Source organism: Panicum virgatum, chromosome 6N (genome assembly GCF_016808335.1).
Source record: "Panicum virgatum strain AP13 chromosome 6N, P.virgatum_v5, whole genome shotgun sequence".
In the NCBI taxonomy this organism is placed as follows: Eukaryota; Viridiplantae; Streptophyta; class Magnoliopsida; order Poales; family Poaceae; genus Panicum; species Panicum virgatum.
The window spans coordinates 50,901,902-50,921,713 of record NC_053150.1 but is presented as its reverse complement, the minus strand read 5'-3'; the positions used below and the strand labels follow the sequence as shown (position 1 = coordinate 50,921,713).

Genomic DNA, 19,812 nt, shown 5'->3' with positions numbered 1-19,812 from the left:
AAATGGATTAAAAGAGGTCTATGTGAAACACCAAACCGGCTTAGGACAGGGTCTTGCACGTGGACTTAAGACAAGGCAGCCCGGGACAGCCCAACAAAGGAGGTTGGGGGTGGTTGGCGCCACTAGGTGGCCGGCCGACCAGCCCATAGGCCCCACCGCCTTCAACCAGCCACGTGGACGCTTCCCATTGGCTCCAACGGTCGGTTTTGCAAGGATCAGCTGCAGAAACGCCGTGCACACCCCTTGGTTCCCTCCTATAAATAGTAGAGGGGGGGGGGTGTCAGATATGAGACACACTTCAAGTTGAATCTCAAGCTCTCTTTCTTGTTTTAGCTCTATAGGTTAGTAGAGTTTATGCTGAATTAGTAGTCATCGGGTCCCCGGAGTTGCTCAGGAGTTTTTGTATGGGTTCATCTCTAGTTCTTCTTTGTAATTCCCGGTCATTTGTAATATACTTAATCTATGGTTACCGATATCTGCATGATTTATATCCTGAATTGTCAGACAAATACTTCGTGATTTGGTTGCATTATTGCCCTGTGCTTGAGATGATTAACATATTAGCTTTAGAACTCTGGCAACTGCTCCGGTATTCGTATGTTTGCTCTGGTATGATGTCTGTCTATCCGGAGGGTGGGGGCTCCGCACGGGATATTAGAGTATCACTTATTAATGTAGACGTGGTGTTTAGATTAATCAAGTGTTGCTGAATGTCGCCCTTTCCCACACTTTGTAGAGGTAGCCGGCAGGTGGTGACAGCCCTGTCCGTGCCCTAGTAATCCTCCACATTCAGATTGTGGGGTAGGAGGTCCATAAAAAGCCGTATAGTTTGGTTGGGCTTCTCCTGTCAAGCTAGTAGTGGTCTCCCTATTGTACCAGTTTAATCTAATGTTAATCTAATCATGGGATAGTATAGATATAGCTAACCTAGTACATAAGACCCGAGCTGCTAACTTCTTCTTTTCTCCCTGCCTTTAGAATATTTAGAGCTGAGTATAAGCTTGTGTGTCACACTACCTCTTTATACCATTTATCTTATCCCTGTTTATGCAATTGAATAACCAATCAAGATTAGTTTATTAACTAGGCTATGCATCTTTAATGGCTGCCTTCCCTGCGGAAATATAAATGACAGCCTGAAATACTCTTGGGTAAAATGCTACAACAGTATTTCGTGCGCTTGTGGATTTATTGGTGGTTCATGAAATACCTACCTGCCACCCCATTGACGTCTGCTGGCGTTGCCATCCGGGATCAGCCGATCCTAGCGATGATGTTGGTTGGCGTCAACATTTAACCCATTACAGTGTTGTGGGAGGAGGCTATTTATACCCCTACCTTATTACATCATTCCTAAAACACCCCTCCGTCATTTCGGGAGGTTCAGAGACTACATGGTGGGTTTTTGTCAATTCCTTGTGTTGGAGTGTCCGAGTTGCTCACTCCAACCTAGATCACGCTTCTCACGCGGTTCTGAGCCGGACCTTAGGGCTCCAACCTCCGCGAAGGGCCACTATGTGCACCTTCGTATGATCTTCGTTTCCCTGAAGGTTCATCCCCAGGAAACTGTCGCTCCGCCAGTTTCTCCGGTCCTGCATAAGACACTCGAAGAACATCGGGGGTTGGTCAGTTCTCGGCTAACCTTCGGGTCAGGGGGGCAATCCCAACAATTAGTATATGTTTACTGTAGCAATTTATTATCTAATTACGGACTAATTAGGCTTAAAAGATATATGAGTGACCATACTAATTTATGAAAAATCATAAGAAACTGAAGATATATGGGTATTTGAAATCATTGGACTAGCCGCGTAAATCGTGTGGGTCACCCCACTAGTTTTTCCTGAAGGTGTTAGTTTCATTACAGGAGCTTAGTTAGATGAGTTACCAGTTGAGTGAATAATTAATAAGAGTTAAATACACTAGCGGCCCTTGAACTTGTCCTGAGGTGTCACTTAGGTCCACGAACTTGCAAAATCGAAATCTGACACCCTGAACTTGTAAAGTTGTGCCATTTAGGTCCATAACCCGTCAAGAGGTATGAATATATGCAAAAAACTCCCTTAAATTTTATCATCTTCTATATCTACATCCTCCTTGTCTCTTTCAACTCTCTCTCACCGCCGGCGACCACTCCGGCCCCCGCGTCCACAACCGTGCAGGTGTCCCTCGGCGAGCTCCTCCAGCCGGCGTCGCCCCTCATCGTCGTGCCGCTACCTTCCCTTCCCTCTCGCGCGGGCGACGGCCGACGCGCGGCGGCCGGTGCGCGCCAGAGACTGCGGCGGCCGGTGCGCGCCAGAGACCGCGGCGGCCTGCGCACCTCCTCCCGTGGTAGCCGGCGGCGCCTTCCTCTTGCCTCCTCGCAGCGGCGGCCATGGCGGTGCACATCCCCGCCGGCCGGATCTGCCACGCCAGCTCCTCCGGCCAGGCCCCTCCTCGGCCGCCCCATCCATCCTAACTCGCTTAGGGGCGAGGCGCGAAGCAGGGGCGGCCGGCGGGCATCGTCGCGGGCAGAGCCCCGCCATGGCCGCAGTAGCGCCTTCGGCTGCGATGGGGATGAGGCGAGCAGGGCCCCGCCATGGCGACGGGCCTTCGGCTGCGCGTGCCGGGCCGAGGAGCGGTCGCGGCGGCCGGAGGCGCATGCATTGGCGTCTGCGCGGGCGGGCGTGGCGCGCAGCGTGGGCCGAGCGGGCAGGCGGACGTGGGTGGCACACGGGCTCGCCGCCGTGGCGGCGCCCCTGCTCCGGCTCGAGCTCGCCTCGCCGCGGCCGCCGCCCTCTTGCTCCGCACGCCAGCGCCTCTCCTTCCCTCCTCCGCCAGCGCCTCCCTCCTCTCCGGCGGCGAGCCCTCTTGCTTCGCACGCCAGCGCCTCTCCTTGCCTCCTCCGCCAGCGCCTCCCTCCTCTCCGGCGGCGAGTAGGGCCGCGCGCATGCTTCCCCGCCCCCTGCACCCCGGCGTCAGCGCCTCCCCGGTGGATCTCGCGGCGGCGCCCCCCGCCCCTGCTCTCCCTCCTCCTACAGCGGGCGGCCAGCGCCGGGGCCGGCCTGCGCGCGGCGGGGCGGGGGGGGGGGGGGGCTGCTCGGCCCAGGGGGGGCGGGGCGGGCCTGCGCGGCGGGGACCGGGCTGCTTTGCTCTGCTCGAGCGCCCTGCTCCCTCCGTCGCGCCTCCTCACTGGCTCCGACGGCGGAGCCTCGCGCGGGCCGCCGTCCCGCCTCTCGTCTTCCTCGATCCAGCGCGAGCTCCTTCCTTCGGCGTGCGCGGCGGCCAAGGTGGAGCAGAGGGAGCGGCGAGCCAGGGGCGGCGTGCCGCGAAGGTCGCGAACTCTAGGTGGGGGCGGCGAGCGCGGAGTCCACGAGCTCCAGGGGCGGCGGCCACAAGCTTCAGGGGGCGGCGGCGTCCGCGGCGGCCGCGAGCTCCAGTGGAAGGCGAGGAGGCAGGGGGCGACGGCGAGCTCCACCCACTGGCGGAGGAAGCAGAGGAGGCGTGGGGAGAGAGAAAGAGACAGAATGGGAGGGAGGGAGTGAAGGTAGAAGATAGCAACTTTGGAGAGTTTTTTTTGCATATATTTATGCCACGTGGCGCCATCTCAAGAGGTATGGACCTAAGTGGCACAACTTAACAAGTCCAGGGAGCCAGATTTCGATTTTGCAAGTTTGTGGACCTAAGTGACACCTCATGACAAGTTTAAGGACAACTGGTGTATTTAACTCAATTAATAATGTAGAGGACAGATCACCCGGGCCAAATTAGTTAACGCGCGGTGTGTGTGTGGGGGGTGGTTTGGGGGACGATCCGACAGTCCCCCCAGGTGATTCCGACAGCACAGCATTCTTTTTTTCTTTCTTTATTTTATTTTCGTTTTCTTCTCTTCTTTTTATGGTGTCCTTGTGAACAAGTTTCTAAAAACTTCTTCAAGAACAAGTTTACATAAAACTTCTTCGAAAACAAATTTCCAGAAACTTGTTCGGATAAGTTTTCAGAAAACTTGTTCGGACAAGTTTTTAGAAAACTCTTGAAGAACAAGATCTTAGAAAACTTGTTCGGACAAGTTTCTAGAATACTTCTTGAAGAACAAGTTTTCCAGAAATTTTTTCCACAAAACTTTTGAAGAATCTTTAAGAATAAGTTTTTCGGAGACTTGTGCGTGTAAAACTTGTACGTGCAAAAACTTGTACGCATAAAATTTATACGTGTAAAACTTATACATGTAAAATTTGTACATGTAAAAAAAGGAAAAAAGAAAGAAAAACTTGCACGAGACTGCATAGGGCGGGGCTGGCCGCGTGAGAAAAAACGAAAGGAGAAAGGAAATAAAGGAGAAAAGGAAAAAAGAAAAGGAAGGAAAAAGGAAAGAAAAAATAAAAGAAAGAAGAAAAAATTAAGAAGAAAGAAAAAGAAAAAAAACAGAGACACGCACGGGCCACGGGGAGTCTGGCCGGGCCGCGCGTCGTGCGCTAGGATTAAGCTTGTCCCTTTATTTGCTGGGCTGGGCATCCGATTCCGATGTGCCAACGTATTGGGAAGCAAGTACTAAACGGAAGCTCGCGACGATTTCGGAGTCCTAAGCACATCATTTGAGAGCACATATTAGGTCCTGAGGCAAGCACTCGCAAAATACCATAGTAAAGCTAGATAACAACATGCAGCGGCAGCAGCCGATGAGGATATTCTGCCGGGCGAACACAAGCTTGAACCTGGCCTGCCGTGGCGACAAGGTGCTTCTCGTCCGAGCCGACTCCAGCGACAGATCCCAGGTAAAGCATATTGACCATACCTGTCTCCTAAGTAGGTAACGTAGCTACAGATTGGTAGTGCGAATTTGTGAACGCATATGTGTCCCATGTTTGATTGCTTGATTTTGCTTGCGCTGGAGACAAATAAAGCATAGTCCCAATCTTCCATGACTCGATCGATCGGCCTATGCACAAGAGTCCTAGTGCTTGTTTATCCATCCATGCACCTGAAGCTTCTGCCGGATCTGCTCGCCTCCCACTCTAGCTATGCACCTCATGGCCGCATCGATTCGATTTTCTTGATCTGCTCTCTGCTAGCTCCAAATAAACTTTACCTAGTGCTGTTCCTGCGGAATGGCAAGAAATGTGCTGTTTAGATCGGAAACCGTTCACCGATCCATTTCCTCCGGAATACTGTAGACAGAAATAAAGAATCCACTCTGATATCTGGTTTAAAATTTGCGTAAGCCCGAGGCAGCCGCTGCGGACTTGGATGGCGCGATGCCACAGGATTCGACTATAGAGCACGCAACCGTCGTCGTCCTTGGGCACGGCCGCAAAATTGGGAAGCCCATGGACGCTTCCTGCTCCCGCCACCAAAATCTCGAGCAGCTCGCGCGCCACACTGCCGAGCATCCCATATACAGCAGTGCCAGTAGCCTCCGCTCATCTGGGCGGCGACGCCCTCCACCGTGGCCTTCTCATTCATGCTACCAGCCGCAACCCGCCCCACCGGCATCGCTAATTGCGCCATCCCCTGAGCAACCCACTCTCCCGGCCACCCATCACTAATCACTTGGAATGCTCCTGCGCTGAGGCATGCAAGAAATTGGTGGGGGGAAGGAAAATGGATTTGGGAAAGAGAGGACCGTGGGGGAATGAGAAGAGGAGTGGATGAGACAGCCACTGGACAGGGGATTGACCATCCATTCTCACTGTCACGGACATTTGGGACATCTGTGTGGCGGATCAAATTGGCTGTGGCTTATTCATATGTGGGCCTAACAGTTCTACGGGTCCGAATTTCAATTGACTCCAAGTGAAATGATTAGTGCATGTCTCATTAAGCGTAAAGATTAGCGTTCACATCAATAAATTTATGTGTTCCAAACATCAATTCCTATAAAATTTCTATAGTTTTTAATCCTCTATTTTACCATCACATTACTTTTATTCTTATGTTTTCTATTTCTTCGCCTGGCGAGGCTACCACATAAGTAGTTTTTTTAGCAGATCCAACAACCGATGGTTCATCGATCTGCTGAGTATGTCCTGCTATTGTGCAACGACCAATGATTTTCGTAGATCGTCACATGATTACAACGTTGATTGTATATTTACTTATCCGCACTCTCCTGCTATTTTTTATCTACGAATGGCTCAAGACAATCTGTTCATTGTGCGTGTTATGCAACCGGTTCATGAAGATACGGCGATGTTCTACTCCATCTGTCTCAAAATAAGTTGATTTTTAGTTTTGTGCAAGATCAAATTGCCCTAACTCGGACCAACATAATAGTACCAACATATGTCACTCAATAAGTCTATTACTAATATGAAATTATATTTTGTGACGAATTAATCTAATAATACTATAATCTTGGTCAAACTTCAGGTAATTTGACTTAGGACAAAACTAAAAATCATTTCATATTGAGACAGAGCGAGGACAACTTTGCTGCCCTGTTCCAATTCTTACCACTGATCTATCTTACCGTACGATCTCTCACTTTTGCCTTTGTGCTTTATTTGCAACCGTCTCACATGGATAGCACTGGATCAAGGACTCAAGTGCTGTCGGGAACCTGACCGATAACCAGGGCGCAAGGGCATTTGCACTGGTGAATGTAACTACGGGACAGGCCCTGGTGAACCTGAACTCTGAGGCGGAGCTGCGGCTGGCTCCCTACAGCGGCCATGTAAGCGTGGAGCTCCCGCTGCTGTGGTCGCTGGGCAAGGAACTCGTTGATGGCTTCAGCGAAATAAGAGCACTCCAAGAAAACATCTTCTTCTCCTTAACGTTCAACGCCTTTGGTGGAATACCCGTCCGGGAAGGAGCGGTCGTTGGGACCTATCGTTCGCAACCATCTTACAATCATGCCATATGGAAGATCGCTCCCATCAACCAGTGATATGATCATAAGTATGTGTTAACTCTTCCGCCAATACCCGTAGATCAGCGATTGTGTGATTCAAGATCTCACTTTTTCCACATCTATTTGATTGGTTTTTTTTGCATTGGCACGACAGCGGAAGGACTGGCGCGGGTTGCTGTTCTGCGCGGAAGATGATGAAGAACAATAATTCTTGTAAAGAGAACCGTACCTCTGCCCTGAAGAATACAAACACGCGCTAGAGCTTATTGCTTAATTGCTTCCATAAGTGTATCTATATATCTTATATAAGTGGAATCTACTACATGCCATCAATGTTATTTTCTCGTCATCGCTACTTTTTTAGCAATCCGATTGGTTGGACTATTTGCTGCTCTCCATCAGATCCTTCATCAACATCAGTGGCCTAATTATTGAGCACTGTCACAATGGATTCAATTTGAATCAATGCGTTATGTCCCTCCCTGCCATTACTGTTGCCAAGCTTCGTTCCCATATTAAACCTTGGCATCCACAAGGTTGCATGATTGGCATCATTTCTTCTTGCCAACTTCTGATTTATGTTTCATATATGCGCCCATCAAAATTATTGTTTGTGTTTGATGCTATGAGTGTCTCCACCTTAGAGGTACTTCCCACAGCTAATCCTTTATATCCATTCTTCTTCAGTAACCAAAAACACCGAAAAGTTTAAACTGCTGAAGCCTTGAAGCCCAACCATTCAAAAGTTCTATAAATCTCCTTATTCACAAGCCCCTCGCCCTGTGGGATGACTTCCATCATCAGCCACACTGAATGAGGTGTTCGATGTAAGCTGCTAGGTGCACATATCGCTGCAGGCAAACCGTGTGTGTGCTGCCGGAGATGCCAATATGCAACTGACCTGTGTCTCAACCCCTCACCTTTTCGTGTGGCAGCGTACTTGTTCCATATGATTCTCCGGTCTCTGTCCTGATCTCGAAATTATTAGTTTTCAGATCGCAGCGTAGTTTGGCTCAATAATGCACGGGGCAAGATAATGTTTGGCGGCTGTTCCAGACCATGTTATTCTTATATTATTCTTCTTTCACCAATTTCCTAAGATTTTTTAGATGAAGAAAATTATATTTTCGCCTTCAGTCAATCTCTCACGAGGATACATCAAGCCAAATTATTACAATAGGTAGCCAGAGCTATAACTGAAGGCACATGACCCAACGGACATGTAGCCAAGACACCAAACAACTCTGGTAAAACTAAAAAAGAAGAAGAAAAAAATCTCCAATAAGGAACTCGAGTAGTCGTACGCAGCATTCCGGCTTGCAACGTGAAGTCAACTCCAAAGGAACCTGCTTCTCCACCAACGGGAAAATAGAATTGGAGCATGAGACGGGTCCAGAGAAGGTGAAATACCAAACTCCACCTTTCTGGATAAACTCTGACCACCAAGTCGAGAATACACCGCCATCAAAACACCATCCACTGCCACCGAGAGCCAAGCCGTTACGCCATCTACCTGCGATGAAGACCATCGCTGGATCTGGCTACGAAGGCCGCCAACAATCGGATCCGGAATCGACGGTCTCTAGGGAGGTGTCATCTCTCCATCGTGCGCAGATAAGGGCAGTCCCAACCCGGAAACCTTCCGCCGATTTCCATAGCTTCCAAATCAGATAGAAACTCTAGCTAGACACCACACCACCCAACGCAACATTTCTGATGTGGGCCGAAAACAAAATTTGGCCACTCCTCTCCTCTCCCACTCTCTCCGTTGGTGTTCTACATAGGCCTTGGGTGGAGTGTACCAGGTGCCCCCCCCACACCATGTGATGGGGGCAGGGACCCAGGGTCCTTAGCGGGCCCACCTTAAATGGCACCGGCCTAGCATCCCGTTAGGAGCACACCAGCAAAGCCCACGAAGGGCACGGACGGATGCCAACCTCTAGGGCCCGGGCCCGGGCCGGCCAGTTGCCAACCCTTTGGAGAGGGACACATGGAGGTCTCCCGAACAAGGACCCACCGGGTCCTCTCCGTACCACGCAACCCGAGCCGTGCGCACCAAGAACGCCGCTTGGTACGACGGGCGTGCCGATCAAGCCAGCTCCCATCCATCCGTACATGCCGCCCATTCCTGCCGCACGCCACGCCCGCACGGTCAGCAGGACCCTTTGACATGGACACAGTACGGGCCGTGCAGCCTACTCGACCTAATGGATGGGGGATGGGAGAGGGCGTCAACGAGCTCCGTCCCGCATGCCGTGTTGATGGCTCCCCCTAACGCCACGCCATTACGCCAGGGACTGTGACAGGGCAAGGCCGCCTGACCATGTCAGGACACCCCTCAATGGGCGTGCCGTCCTCGGGTCAGAAGCCACGAGGGGAAGGACGTGCGGCGCCAATACGGATGGACAGGAGAGAAGACGACCGCCGAGCCTCGACCGAGTACCAAAGCCACTCCGACCGACCAAGATGGGACATCAGCTTGAGAACCCGTCGCCCAACAAAACCGACCAGGCACAGCCTCTCTACACCCGACCGACCGAACGGGACCCGCCGACTGATGAAGACAAAGGACCCCCCCGGCAGACCAAGATATCACGATAGAAATATGTAAATCGGGGGCCCCACCTTGAAGTATAAAAGGGAAAGCCCCTCACGTAGGAGGGGGAGTTCGAGAGAACAATTCACTGCTTGAAAGTTTGTAAGCTCCCCTCCAACTTTGAGCACCTGGGCTCGAGCAATAGAGCAAGAGAACCACCCCCATACTGGACGTAGGGCATTTTTCTGCCCGAACCAGTCTAAATCCTCGAGTCATTGTGTGCTAGACCATTCCGATCCAACGCACGAGACACTAGCAATCGAGTAGTTTATTCGTCGGCCATATTCCGAGCCGACACCATGGAAACGATAGAGTGACCCCATCGCGCATACGCTCGTGTCTTCCACCCTCGAAAAACACGTAGACACCGTTTTTCATATAAGAAACCGTTTCCCTCTGTTTTCCCTTTAGTTCCTCCGCCACCTCATCAACACAGTTTGGATGAGCTACATTAGCTGGCTGGGCTGGGCTGATCAGCCAGCCGCAGCCCAGCCGTTCAGCAGCATGGCAACATGGGCAGCTAGCTGCCTCCGGCATCACGATGATGCACCAGCCAGCAAGTCACTTTTACCAGCCGGAACAGCGGCTTCCAGCACACCCAGACACCAGCCCAGCCGATTACAAGCAACCGAACGGCTGCAAACTGCTGATGTGGTGCTCTATTAAATTCTATTGAAACCGGATGACATGGCGCGTTGGGACTGCCCTAAGACCTCCACCGAAACTAGCCTTCAACGGACCTGCCTTCGGAGAACACGATTGCGGACGGCGCCCGAATCCGGTGCCTCCACGTGCGAGGTCACCTCCCTGGCCGGAACACCGCAGCCCCGGCCCTGGGGCACCAGATCTCGCACCAATTTCCCAGGCTAATCTCACTGTTTCTATCCTCCGATATATATTTTTCATCTCCCTGACTCCCTCTGCTAATGGTTAGACACTAAGCATAGCAAATCCAGAGAGTCATAGGTGGGCACTTAAGTTTAGTTAGATATATTTCCTATCTTTGTCACCTTTTTTTTTTCGACCAAACATTCATTGATGAAGGAGGGCGCGCGGGTACCGCATAAAAACGGGCCTGGCCAGGGAGTGAGGCGGCCAACCAATCAGGTAAGGAGCAGCAAAGCTTAGCCGGCCACCATGCTATCGGGGCAGCAGATGAGGATGTTCTCCAAGGTGGATCCAAGCTTGAACGCGGCCGTCCGTGGTGATAAGGTGGTTCTTGTCCGTGCTGACCCCACCGACGAGTCCCAGGTAATGATTTCGTCTATCGCCTAGCTAGCCAGTAGCATACGTACAGATGCGACAGATCTGTGGGTTTCACCGTTAGGAATCTGTTTGGTTTGCTTGATTCTGTTCGTCAGCTTCGCCTGCCGCTCTTGCCTGCTCGCGCCTCGCTCGAAGCCTTGCAGTGATGCAATCTTGCAGACGAGCCCTCTGGCCTGGCGGAACTTGCAAGAGCTTTTGCATGTAGTCCAGCTTAAGCTTCGTTCTGCCAGATCTGCTCGCCACCAGCAGTAGCTGCGTAGCAGGCAGCAGCTCCTCCCTCATATGGCCGCATCGATGTTCTCGATCCGCACCGCTAGCTCCCCCCCCCCCCCCCTCTCCCCTCAACAGCTACGACTAGATCTTCCGCCTCGGGAGGCAGCGCGGATCCGTGCCGGCGACCACCGACAAGCCGGGCCAACGATGACAAATTGGGCGATGGTGCACGGATGTTGTGAGTACATGACATGATCAAAGCGTGGATCAGTAGATCTATCTCGCGATCGACTCCGGCTGATTTCTTTGGCAGGATCGCTGGTGTTGTTTCCATTCCGCGGAAGATGAACAAATCTTTGGGCTCAAAAGGACCAAGAATATTACAGAAGAAGCGGCACAACTTAATTAATTTTCTTGTTTGGTTTGCTTGCAGAGTGTCGTCTCTTATATCCACTTGTTATGCGCACATTATAAACAAAAATTGCCTATGGACGGGCATATATGTATCTTTTCCTTGTATTGATTCTAAATTATTGTACGAAAATGCATCTACCCTATAAAGAAAGAATTATTTTAAAAGTGTGTTTCACCCGTGCACTTAGGGGTAGAAATATAGATATGGATATCGAATAAACTGATATCCGTATTCGTTTTAACACAAATATGGATATCCGTATCTATATCCAACTAGGCTATAGCCCGCGCATTTGCGCGGTTAGTATTGAAAATTCAAAAATTTGCATGTCGTTGTATTCTTGATTAAAAATTATATTATTTTTTATCATACATCACCCTGTTCATTATTATAAATTATCTCTTATTGTTGGTTATTAAAACAATTCATATATGATCTACCTATAATAATAATTTAATTTGTCGAGCTTTAATAATATTATGCATATAATTATTTTTATTTTTGTTTTATTTTGATTGATTGTTGTTAGCTTTAGTTTTTATTAAAAGTATATGTTTGTAACTGATACATAGCTAAATGGTATTTTATATTTAATTTTCATAATGGCATTGGTGGGTGATTTTTAATTAGGCCCAGGGGTATTTTAGGCTATTTTTTTGTAATGGCAGTGGTGGGTAATTTTAATTTTTTCTCTCCGATTAATGTGGGAATTTCTAGGCCTTGAGAGTGAACGTGGAGGCTTCGTTTTATTTTGGTTGATTGTTGTTAGTTTTAGTTTTTATTAAAAGTATATGTTTGTAATTGATACATAGCTAAATGGTATTTTATATTTAATTTTTTATAATGGCATTGGTGGGTGATTTTTAATTAGGCATATGGGTATTTGAGGCTAATTTTTTTGTAATGGCAGTGGTGGATAATTTTAATATTTCTTTTTTTCTCTGATTAACGTGGGGATTTTTAGGCCTTGAGAGCGAACGTGGAGACTTCGTTTGTTGGCCAAATAATAAGATAACTAGCGTGGTAACCCGCTTATTTGCGCGGCTAGTATTGATATTCTAAATATATCTTGCATTTTTATCTAATTATTAATCATAAATTTAAATCTTTCTTATCACATGCTACTTGCTTCAGTAATCAAGAGTGCTTCTTTGCTGCTAGTGCAGTGTTGCCTCCTTTTGTCTACATCTTCTTTGTCAGTGATGTGGTCGCATGGCAAGCGCACAACCTTAATCCTGACACGACTGTCTATCTCCTCGGTCTTAGCTACTATCATTCGCTTTAGTAGTAACATGTTTCTTATCTACCAGCTCTTGTAGTAATGTTGCTCACTGCTTAGTTCAACTGACTCAATTGTTCTTTTGCTAGCTTCCCTATGTTATGATCCTCTTAGTCGTTTGTTGCTATTATATTTAATTTTGTGATCTGTTGCATAGGGTCATGCCTCCATGGTCTAGGAGAACAATCGATCCAAGTTTCTTGCTGTTTAGAAGCCAACAAATCTCCATAGTGTAGAGCACAAGATTCCGTTCAGAATTTCAGCAACCTATGTTCATGTTCAAGCCTGATGAGCTTCCTATACCAATCATAGCCTTGTCGATATTGTTCTGGTTCCTGATCTGGTTGTGGTGTAAAATTTTTTGAGCTTGTGGTGTTAATTATTAGGTGCGGTAATGTCATGTAGCAATGTCGGCAACAAATTTTTGCAGGGTGTTAGTCTAATATAGTGCAAAATCTAGAATTATCTTGTTTATTTTGACTAATAGTAATATAATTGTGAGAGTGCATTTGAAATTTTGGTAATATAATAAGATATAATGTGGTAAAATATGTTAATTGTTTGTGTAGCTAGTATTTCTACAGGTATATAGGATATGTAGCTTGATGTGAAAAGGATGGATAGATTTATATTTATGAATGTAATTATATTTTAATGGTAAACATATATATGGGTATTTTAGGTTAATTTTTTTGTAATGACAGTTGTGGGTAATTTTGATTTTTTTCTCTCCGATTGACGTGGAAATTTCTAGACCTTGAGAGCGAATGTGGAGGCTCTGTTTGTTGGCCAAATAATAAGATAATAGATAGATTTTGAAATTGTATGAAAATGCTGCTATTATTTTAGGCTGCCCCAAGGGCTTAAACAACTTCATCTTGGCATTCTTTTTTCTTCACAGAATTTACTTTCTTCATATTTTTTTTATTTAAGCACTCTTTCCGCTACTTGTTTAATAGATATTCTTGGGGAGCTTGTTTACAGTCCTTGCAAAGTAATTTGGTACCTAAGTAGCACTAATTCTATATAACTTGAGAAGTAGCACAAAATGGTCCCTAGGTATACCATATATTTGGCACCAAACTGAAGTTATATTTTGGTACCTAATTAATAAGGATTATAAAAAAGTTTTTTTTGTTTCTTTTTCGCATATGAATAGCGCTGGATCCAGGACCACGACAACGTCGGGAGAGTGACCGATGCGCAGGGTCGCAGGGCATTTGCACTGGTGAATGTGGCCACAGGAAAAGCCCTGGTGCACGCCAGGGGGAAACTGCAGCTGGCTCCATATGCAGGTCATGATGGCGTGGAGATCTCCAAGCTGTGGTCACTGGGAGTGAAGTTCGATGATGGCTTTTGCGAAGTAAGAGATCTCAGTAACATGGACCGCACTATCAACGTTACAGGAGGGATGGGAGTTGATCTCGTCCGGTACCACAAATCGGAACTAACTTACGATTTTACCGTCTGGAAGATTGTTCCCATCACCAGCGAGTGATCCACGCAGGTTTTCTGTACCTATGACTGCCACCCAAAAGATGAGAAAGACTACATGACGACCACACCATTTTCAGAATTGATTTCTTTGGCAGGATCGCTGGTATGGTTTCCATTCTGCGGAAGATGAACAAATCTTTGGGCTCAAAAGGACCAAGAATATTAAAGAAGAACCGGCACAACTTAATTAATTTTCTAGTTTGGTTTGCTTGCAGAATGTCGTCTCTTATATCCACTTGTTATGCGCACATTATAAACAAAAATTGCCTATGGACGGGCATATATGTATCTTTTCCTTGTATTGATTCTAAATTAATGTACGACAATGCATGAAATCAACCCTATAAAGAAAGAATTCTTTTTGGTGTAGTGTAAGTTCTTTATGGGAGGATGAAGCCCCCCGACCCGTTCCCTTCCCCTTCCCCTGGCGATGCCGGCGGCGGCACTACACCTCCACCGCCGATCTCCCTCTTCAGTCCACAGCTCCCCCTTCCGAACCCAGACCCACAATCCCCCAGGCCCGATCTACTTCCTGGCAGGCTTGCTTGCACTATCCTTGACGGTGGCGGCCGCGATGGGCATGGTGACGCTGCGCCGCCGCGGGTCGCTGGCGCTACTGCCCACTCGTCATCGCCGTCTTCGTTGCCGGGGGTCGCGCCGGTGGCCTTCGCTGGTCCCGCTGCAGCTGCCTCGGGGCCCGTCACCTCCGGACCTGCCTCTCCGTCCCCGTCCTCACCGTCTTCGATGCCGGGAGCCGTCGTTGCTGCAGCCGGCGGCACCTCCACTGCCGTGGTCCGCGAGGTCGACGACGCTGCTGCCCCTGCGACGGGGCACGCGCCTGTGCCCGGCTCCCGCGTGCCTGCCAGCCTCTACGTCGACGCCTGCCACATCCGGCCGGCGAGCGCGCAGGCGCCGGCGCCATCCACCCGCCCGCCGGCAGCCACTCCGGCGCCGGCGGCCACCACTTCATCAACTGTTCCAGCGCCAGGTGCCTTCTCCCACCACCAAACCCACGATGGCTCGCCCACACTGACGGCCACCCCGGCCCCGGCGACCTCCTCCTCACCGACGGACACTCCTCTCCCCTCCCTCGGGCCCCTCGGGCACGGAGCTCTCTCCCCGGACGCTACTCCGTTTTTCCCTAGCGGCCGCCCCGATGGCCGGGGAAGCAGCTCTGTTGGAGAGACGACACCCTACCCCTCTCCGGTGACGACGGCTCCCCGTCCTACCGCGACATCCTATTGCGGCAACCGAGGGCGACCAACCCTGCCTCAGCACCGGCGGCGGCGCAGGTCGGCGCCGGCTCCGATGCCCACTCTCTGCTCCATCGTGGTGCTGCCTCCACGTGCCGAGGGTGGGCACTGCAAACGTCCTCGTCGGCGGGGCCGCCGCCTACCCTCCCCGCCACCCTGGACGGACAAACGATCCCAGCGCAGGTCGGCGCGCCGGCTCCGATGCCCACTCTCCACTCCATCGTGGTGCTGCCTCCACGTGCCGAGGGTGGGCACTGCAAGCGTCCTCGTCGGCGGGGTCGCCGCCTACCCTCCCCGCCACCCTGGACGGACAAACGATCCCGGCGGCTGCGCAGCAGCCGCCGGTGCGGCACGACGGAGCTGGTCGTCGGTCTCCAGCGGCACAACCACCCCCACAAGGGTGGTCGGGTTGTCCCAAGCCGCTGTTGGCACTCCTTAGCCTAACGAATTACTCTGCAAGCGCATAGAGACCGATTGTACCTTTCACCAGGAAGTATATCTGGGATATCGAATCTAAGGACCGGTAAAGCTTCGACCAGACTTAGAACTATTCAGCTGGACACAACCAGCGAGAAAAGGGTAAGAGGAAAGATGGTCTAACTCCAGATAACCTATTACTCTGCCTAGATGACAAGCTAACTACTAACCCGATCTGCTTCGGCGGCTAGAAGAGGAAGGACTTCAGAAAGGGATAAGAGGGGAGTTCAACGGCAACCTGCAACTACTGCTATGAAAATACCCGAACGTGGTGGACTACAAGGGACGGATAGGGCTGTCACCGCCTACCACAATAGTTTCGTGGGCTGGAACATAACCTGAGGTAACTAACCAAGTCTGGGCACCACGCCCACAGCTATCGAGCTACTTGCTCCTACCGTGTACTTAGATAGAAAGCAACATCAGATAAACAGAACTTGCTACTTACGCAGACTCAGGATCTCGTAGATTAAAGAAAGTAACTAAACAAGTAACTAAGACAGAAAGTAAAGCTAGCGAGAAACTGAAGTTGAGACAAGGAACTTACTCAAAGTATATTCTTTCGAGATGGATACAAAAGATGGAGTAAGACCGAGAGAACTCGAGTCCGCTCCTTTAGCTTGGCTTTCACCAGAGCTCACACCTCACTCTCTCCCTATTCTAATACAAAGAAGTAACAAGAGAACTCTCTTCTCCAATGGATGGTGTGTGTTGTGAAGTGAGGGGTGGAGCAATATTTATACTACTTCAGGGTCGGTACGAAACTTGGCGTCAGTTGCACGCAGGTAAGACGGTTGTGCTTAGCTTTCACGGCAAGGGAGAGCACCAGAGGATGACAAGTTGGGCCGGCCGGCCTCCCCTAGGCCAGCCGGCCTGGGGGTGCCTCCGATCTCGCACCGCCTTCTTGTGGACGCTCCTGATTCCCTCCTGAAGTCGGTAGTAATTGCTTGGCTTCAACGCAAACAGTTAGAGGCCGGCCGGCCGGCCTCACCTAGAAAAAAAGACGCTCAGATGTGGATTCGAACCACTGAATTCAAATATTCACCAAAACTCGTGGAACTTGTTAATATTAGTGAAAATCATAACAATATGGTCCAGTAAGTATGAAATCCGAAGGAATGTTGGCGGTAAAATTCATCGAAATCGACCACCAACAGCCACCTCCGTCGTCAGGCTGCGCATCGCCCTCCTCGTGTCGACCCTGATGGTTGGCAACGAGTGGAGAGGCGGCGCGCACTTCCTCGGGACCTTCGGGAGCGGCCTTCTCAGCCGGAAGCGCCGCCGCAGCGATGCTTCCCCAAGGTGCTTGATGGACGATGCTTGAACTGCCTTTCGTTCAAGTATCGGGTTGCCTCGTGTCGTCTGCTATCGCGGTGCCTGCGCTGCCATGGCCTTCGGCACCGTGCTAAGGATTGCTTGCGGCCTCGCCGCCCGCCACTTCGCTCGGGCTAGCCTTGGCTGGACGGTCGTGTCGTTCCTGTTGGGTTTGGGCATGATCGCCCTCCGGTCTCCGACGAGCGGCCGTTGCCGACGATTGCTACTACTGGTGGCCTTGACCTCATGCTCTCTGCCACCGATGACTTGGCTGTGGTTGCTTTGGCTGCGGCCAAGTCAGCGATCATGACTGTGCTTCGTATCGAGGAGAACGACTTCACCCTCGGGCCTGCCGTCCCCGAACTGTTCGTGGCCACCTTTCGGTCTCAGGAGCTCCGAGATCGGGCTTCGGCGGCGAGTGTTTCCCGGGAGAGGCCACTTTCCGGCGGTCTTATAGAGCACTTTGGGGCTGTCACACCCGTGACGCTTGTGGGGGTGCCGCCTGTGGGGGTGCCGCCTGTGGAGGTGCCACCATCGGCCGAGGTGGTGCCGCTTGTGGAGGTGCCACCATCGGCCAAGGTGGTGCCGGTTGTGGAGGTGCCGCCTGTGGTTGTGCTACCTTCGGCCGAGATTGTGGTGCCAGCTTCTGAGGAGGCAACCGGCACGGTCGGGGCGTCGGAGGACGACAATTCCGCGGCCTTGGAGGACTTTATCTGCAAAGTTTCGAAGAATATTCCTCCGCCTCTTATGGCCAAGCCGCCTCGTCTTCCTCGAGTTGACCCTGTCCTCGTCGACGCGCTTCCTCAGCTGCCTTCGTCTGAGGTACACGGCCTCAGCCGAAGCCATCGCCAAGCCTTGGACCCTCTCTCGGCCGTCAAGCCGGCAAAGCGAGGGTCGGTGCTCCTGATGCGCCGACTCGGTGAGGTTGGCGTGCCTCTACCCATGGCGTCTTCGGCAGAACAAGCGGTGGAGAAATTGTTTCGCGAAGGACCTCAGTCGCACCACATGGATGCAATGCGGGACTTACTTCCGATGTTGAAGAACATTAGCAACAACTCTCCCTCCGCGGGGTGGAGCATTGACTGAGGGCTACGCTTAGAGCTGGTCGTTAGGTTGTGCGGGATGTGAGTAGTTCACATTGGAGTTTACCTTTCAGGTTGTGTTCAGCTGGCTTGCCGGCTTGTGTTCATCTGGAGTCCGTTCCATTTGGGTTGTAATCGAACACTATACCAATTTTTTTCCCGTCTTAATACAATGATACGTTTTCTTTCGGGTTTCATCTCTAGCCTACCCCAACTTGCTTGGGAAAAAGGCTATGTTGTTGTTGTTGTTATTGCTTAATACAATGATACGCTGCGCGCGTATTCTAGAAAGAAAAAGAATTCTTTTGAAAATATGTTTCACCCGCGCATCTAGGAGTAGAAATTTGGATATGAACATCTTTTTAACACAAATATGGATATTTGTATCCATATCCGATTTTAAATTTGTACTAAAGTGGATACATCTGTATTTATTTTCATCTTTTTAATTATTCAAATTCATATATGTATCCGCAAATATTCGATGTTATTGTATTAAATAGAACAAAGCACCTCTCTAAACCATAATATGAGTAAATTATTTCCAACCTAATATAAAACTATTATATTTATTGATGTTAATTATTTTCAGACTAATTGATGTAAAATATATTTTATATAATTTAAATATTTTATTTTATTTATTATTTATTTGTTAGAGTACTATTTTAAAAATTATTTTTTCTACATCTAATTATTGAAACATGTATTAACAATTTTTTGTCTAGGTATCTACGTGATTTGTGTACTTAATCTTTGATTCTTTTACATATATGATAATTCTATTCTTCTAATACGAAGCTAAAACAAATAGATATGTGATGTCACGTGAATCAAATAAATATCTGAATGCGTATTCATATTGGAAACATCCATTTTGTATTTGTATTTGAGAATATTTGAATCTGGTATTCGTATTTTTGTTTTAAAATATAAAAAGTGGCATCCGTATCCGATTCGTTTTCTATTTCTAGATGTACACACACGCACCGTAGACACATCTCCAAATTAGACCTATGGTGGCAGCTTTTGGGTGGTTGAAAGCGCCAAAACCCAACAATCACTACTACAGAACCGCCCAACACCACCAGTTGGCAACTTTTCTACCAGGTGGCAACACCAACCGGTAGGGAAGGTAGAGAATGCAGGAGCTTCCTTACCTTCCCTACCTATTGGTGTTTCCACCCGTAAGCAAGTAGTTTTCCCGGGATTTTTAGAAATAATTCGGTGATTATGATTTTTATGATTAATACATATATATATTTATATATACGCGGATTTCCCCCCATCAGAACAGCCTTATTCTTTAATAGTATGTGTATATAAAAGACATCTATTAAGAAACACAAGTGAGTTTACATTGAATTTCATAATTTACTTAAAGCAAACAATTTAATCAAGTTCAACAGACATTCATCTACTACAAATGTATCATCCATTCAGCAAATCTATTTCCCGCATCTGGACTTATGCGCTGTCTTTGGAGCTTTTTGAACTTTTGGCATCATTTTGTTTTCAGAGCCGGTTCCTTTGCATGAAGATGTTGCTCGAGTCTTGCATCGGAACATACATACGAGAACCACTAACCTTG

General features: G+C 49.2%; 2 protein-coding genes and 1 long non-coding RNA gene across 3 annotated transcripts; all 3 read left to right on the top strand.

The window, feature by feature from the left end:
- The first annotated feature begins 4,508 nt into the window (after window positions 1–4,508).
- LOC120680165 lies at window positions 4,509–7,227 on the top strand. The gene is made up of 3 exons (XR_005677495.1): window positions 4,509–4,754; window positions 6,506–6,876; window positions 6,984–7,227. It is a non-coding gene; the product is annotated as an uncharacterized LOC120680165 (long non-coding RNA).
- A 3,030-nt stretch (window positions 7,228–10,257) lies between these two features.
- Window positions 10,258–14,464, top strand: LOC120680164 (ricin B-like lectin EULS3). The gene is made up of 2 exons (XM_039961787.1): window positions 10,258–10,676; window positions 13,758–14,464. Exons 1-2 carry the CDS (start codon window positions 10,563–10,565, stop codon window positions 14,094–14,096), a joined length of 453 nt encoding a protein of 150 aa, XP_039817721.1. The 5' UTR covers window positions 10,258–10,562; the 3' UTR covers window positions 14,097–14,464.
- A 21-nt stretch (window positions 14,465–14,485) lies between these two features.
- On the top strand, window positions 14,486–17,149 carry LOC120678298 (vegetative cell wall protein gp1-like). Its single transcript, XM_039959426.1, has 2 exons — window positions 14,486–15,083; window positions 16,983–17,149. Exons 1-2 carry the CDS (start codon window positions 14,486–14,488, stop codon window positions 17,147–17,149), a joined length of 765 nt encoding a protein of 254 aa, XP_039815360.1.
- The last annotated feature ends 2,663 nt before the right edge of the window (window positions 17,150–19,812 follow it).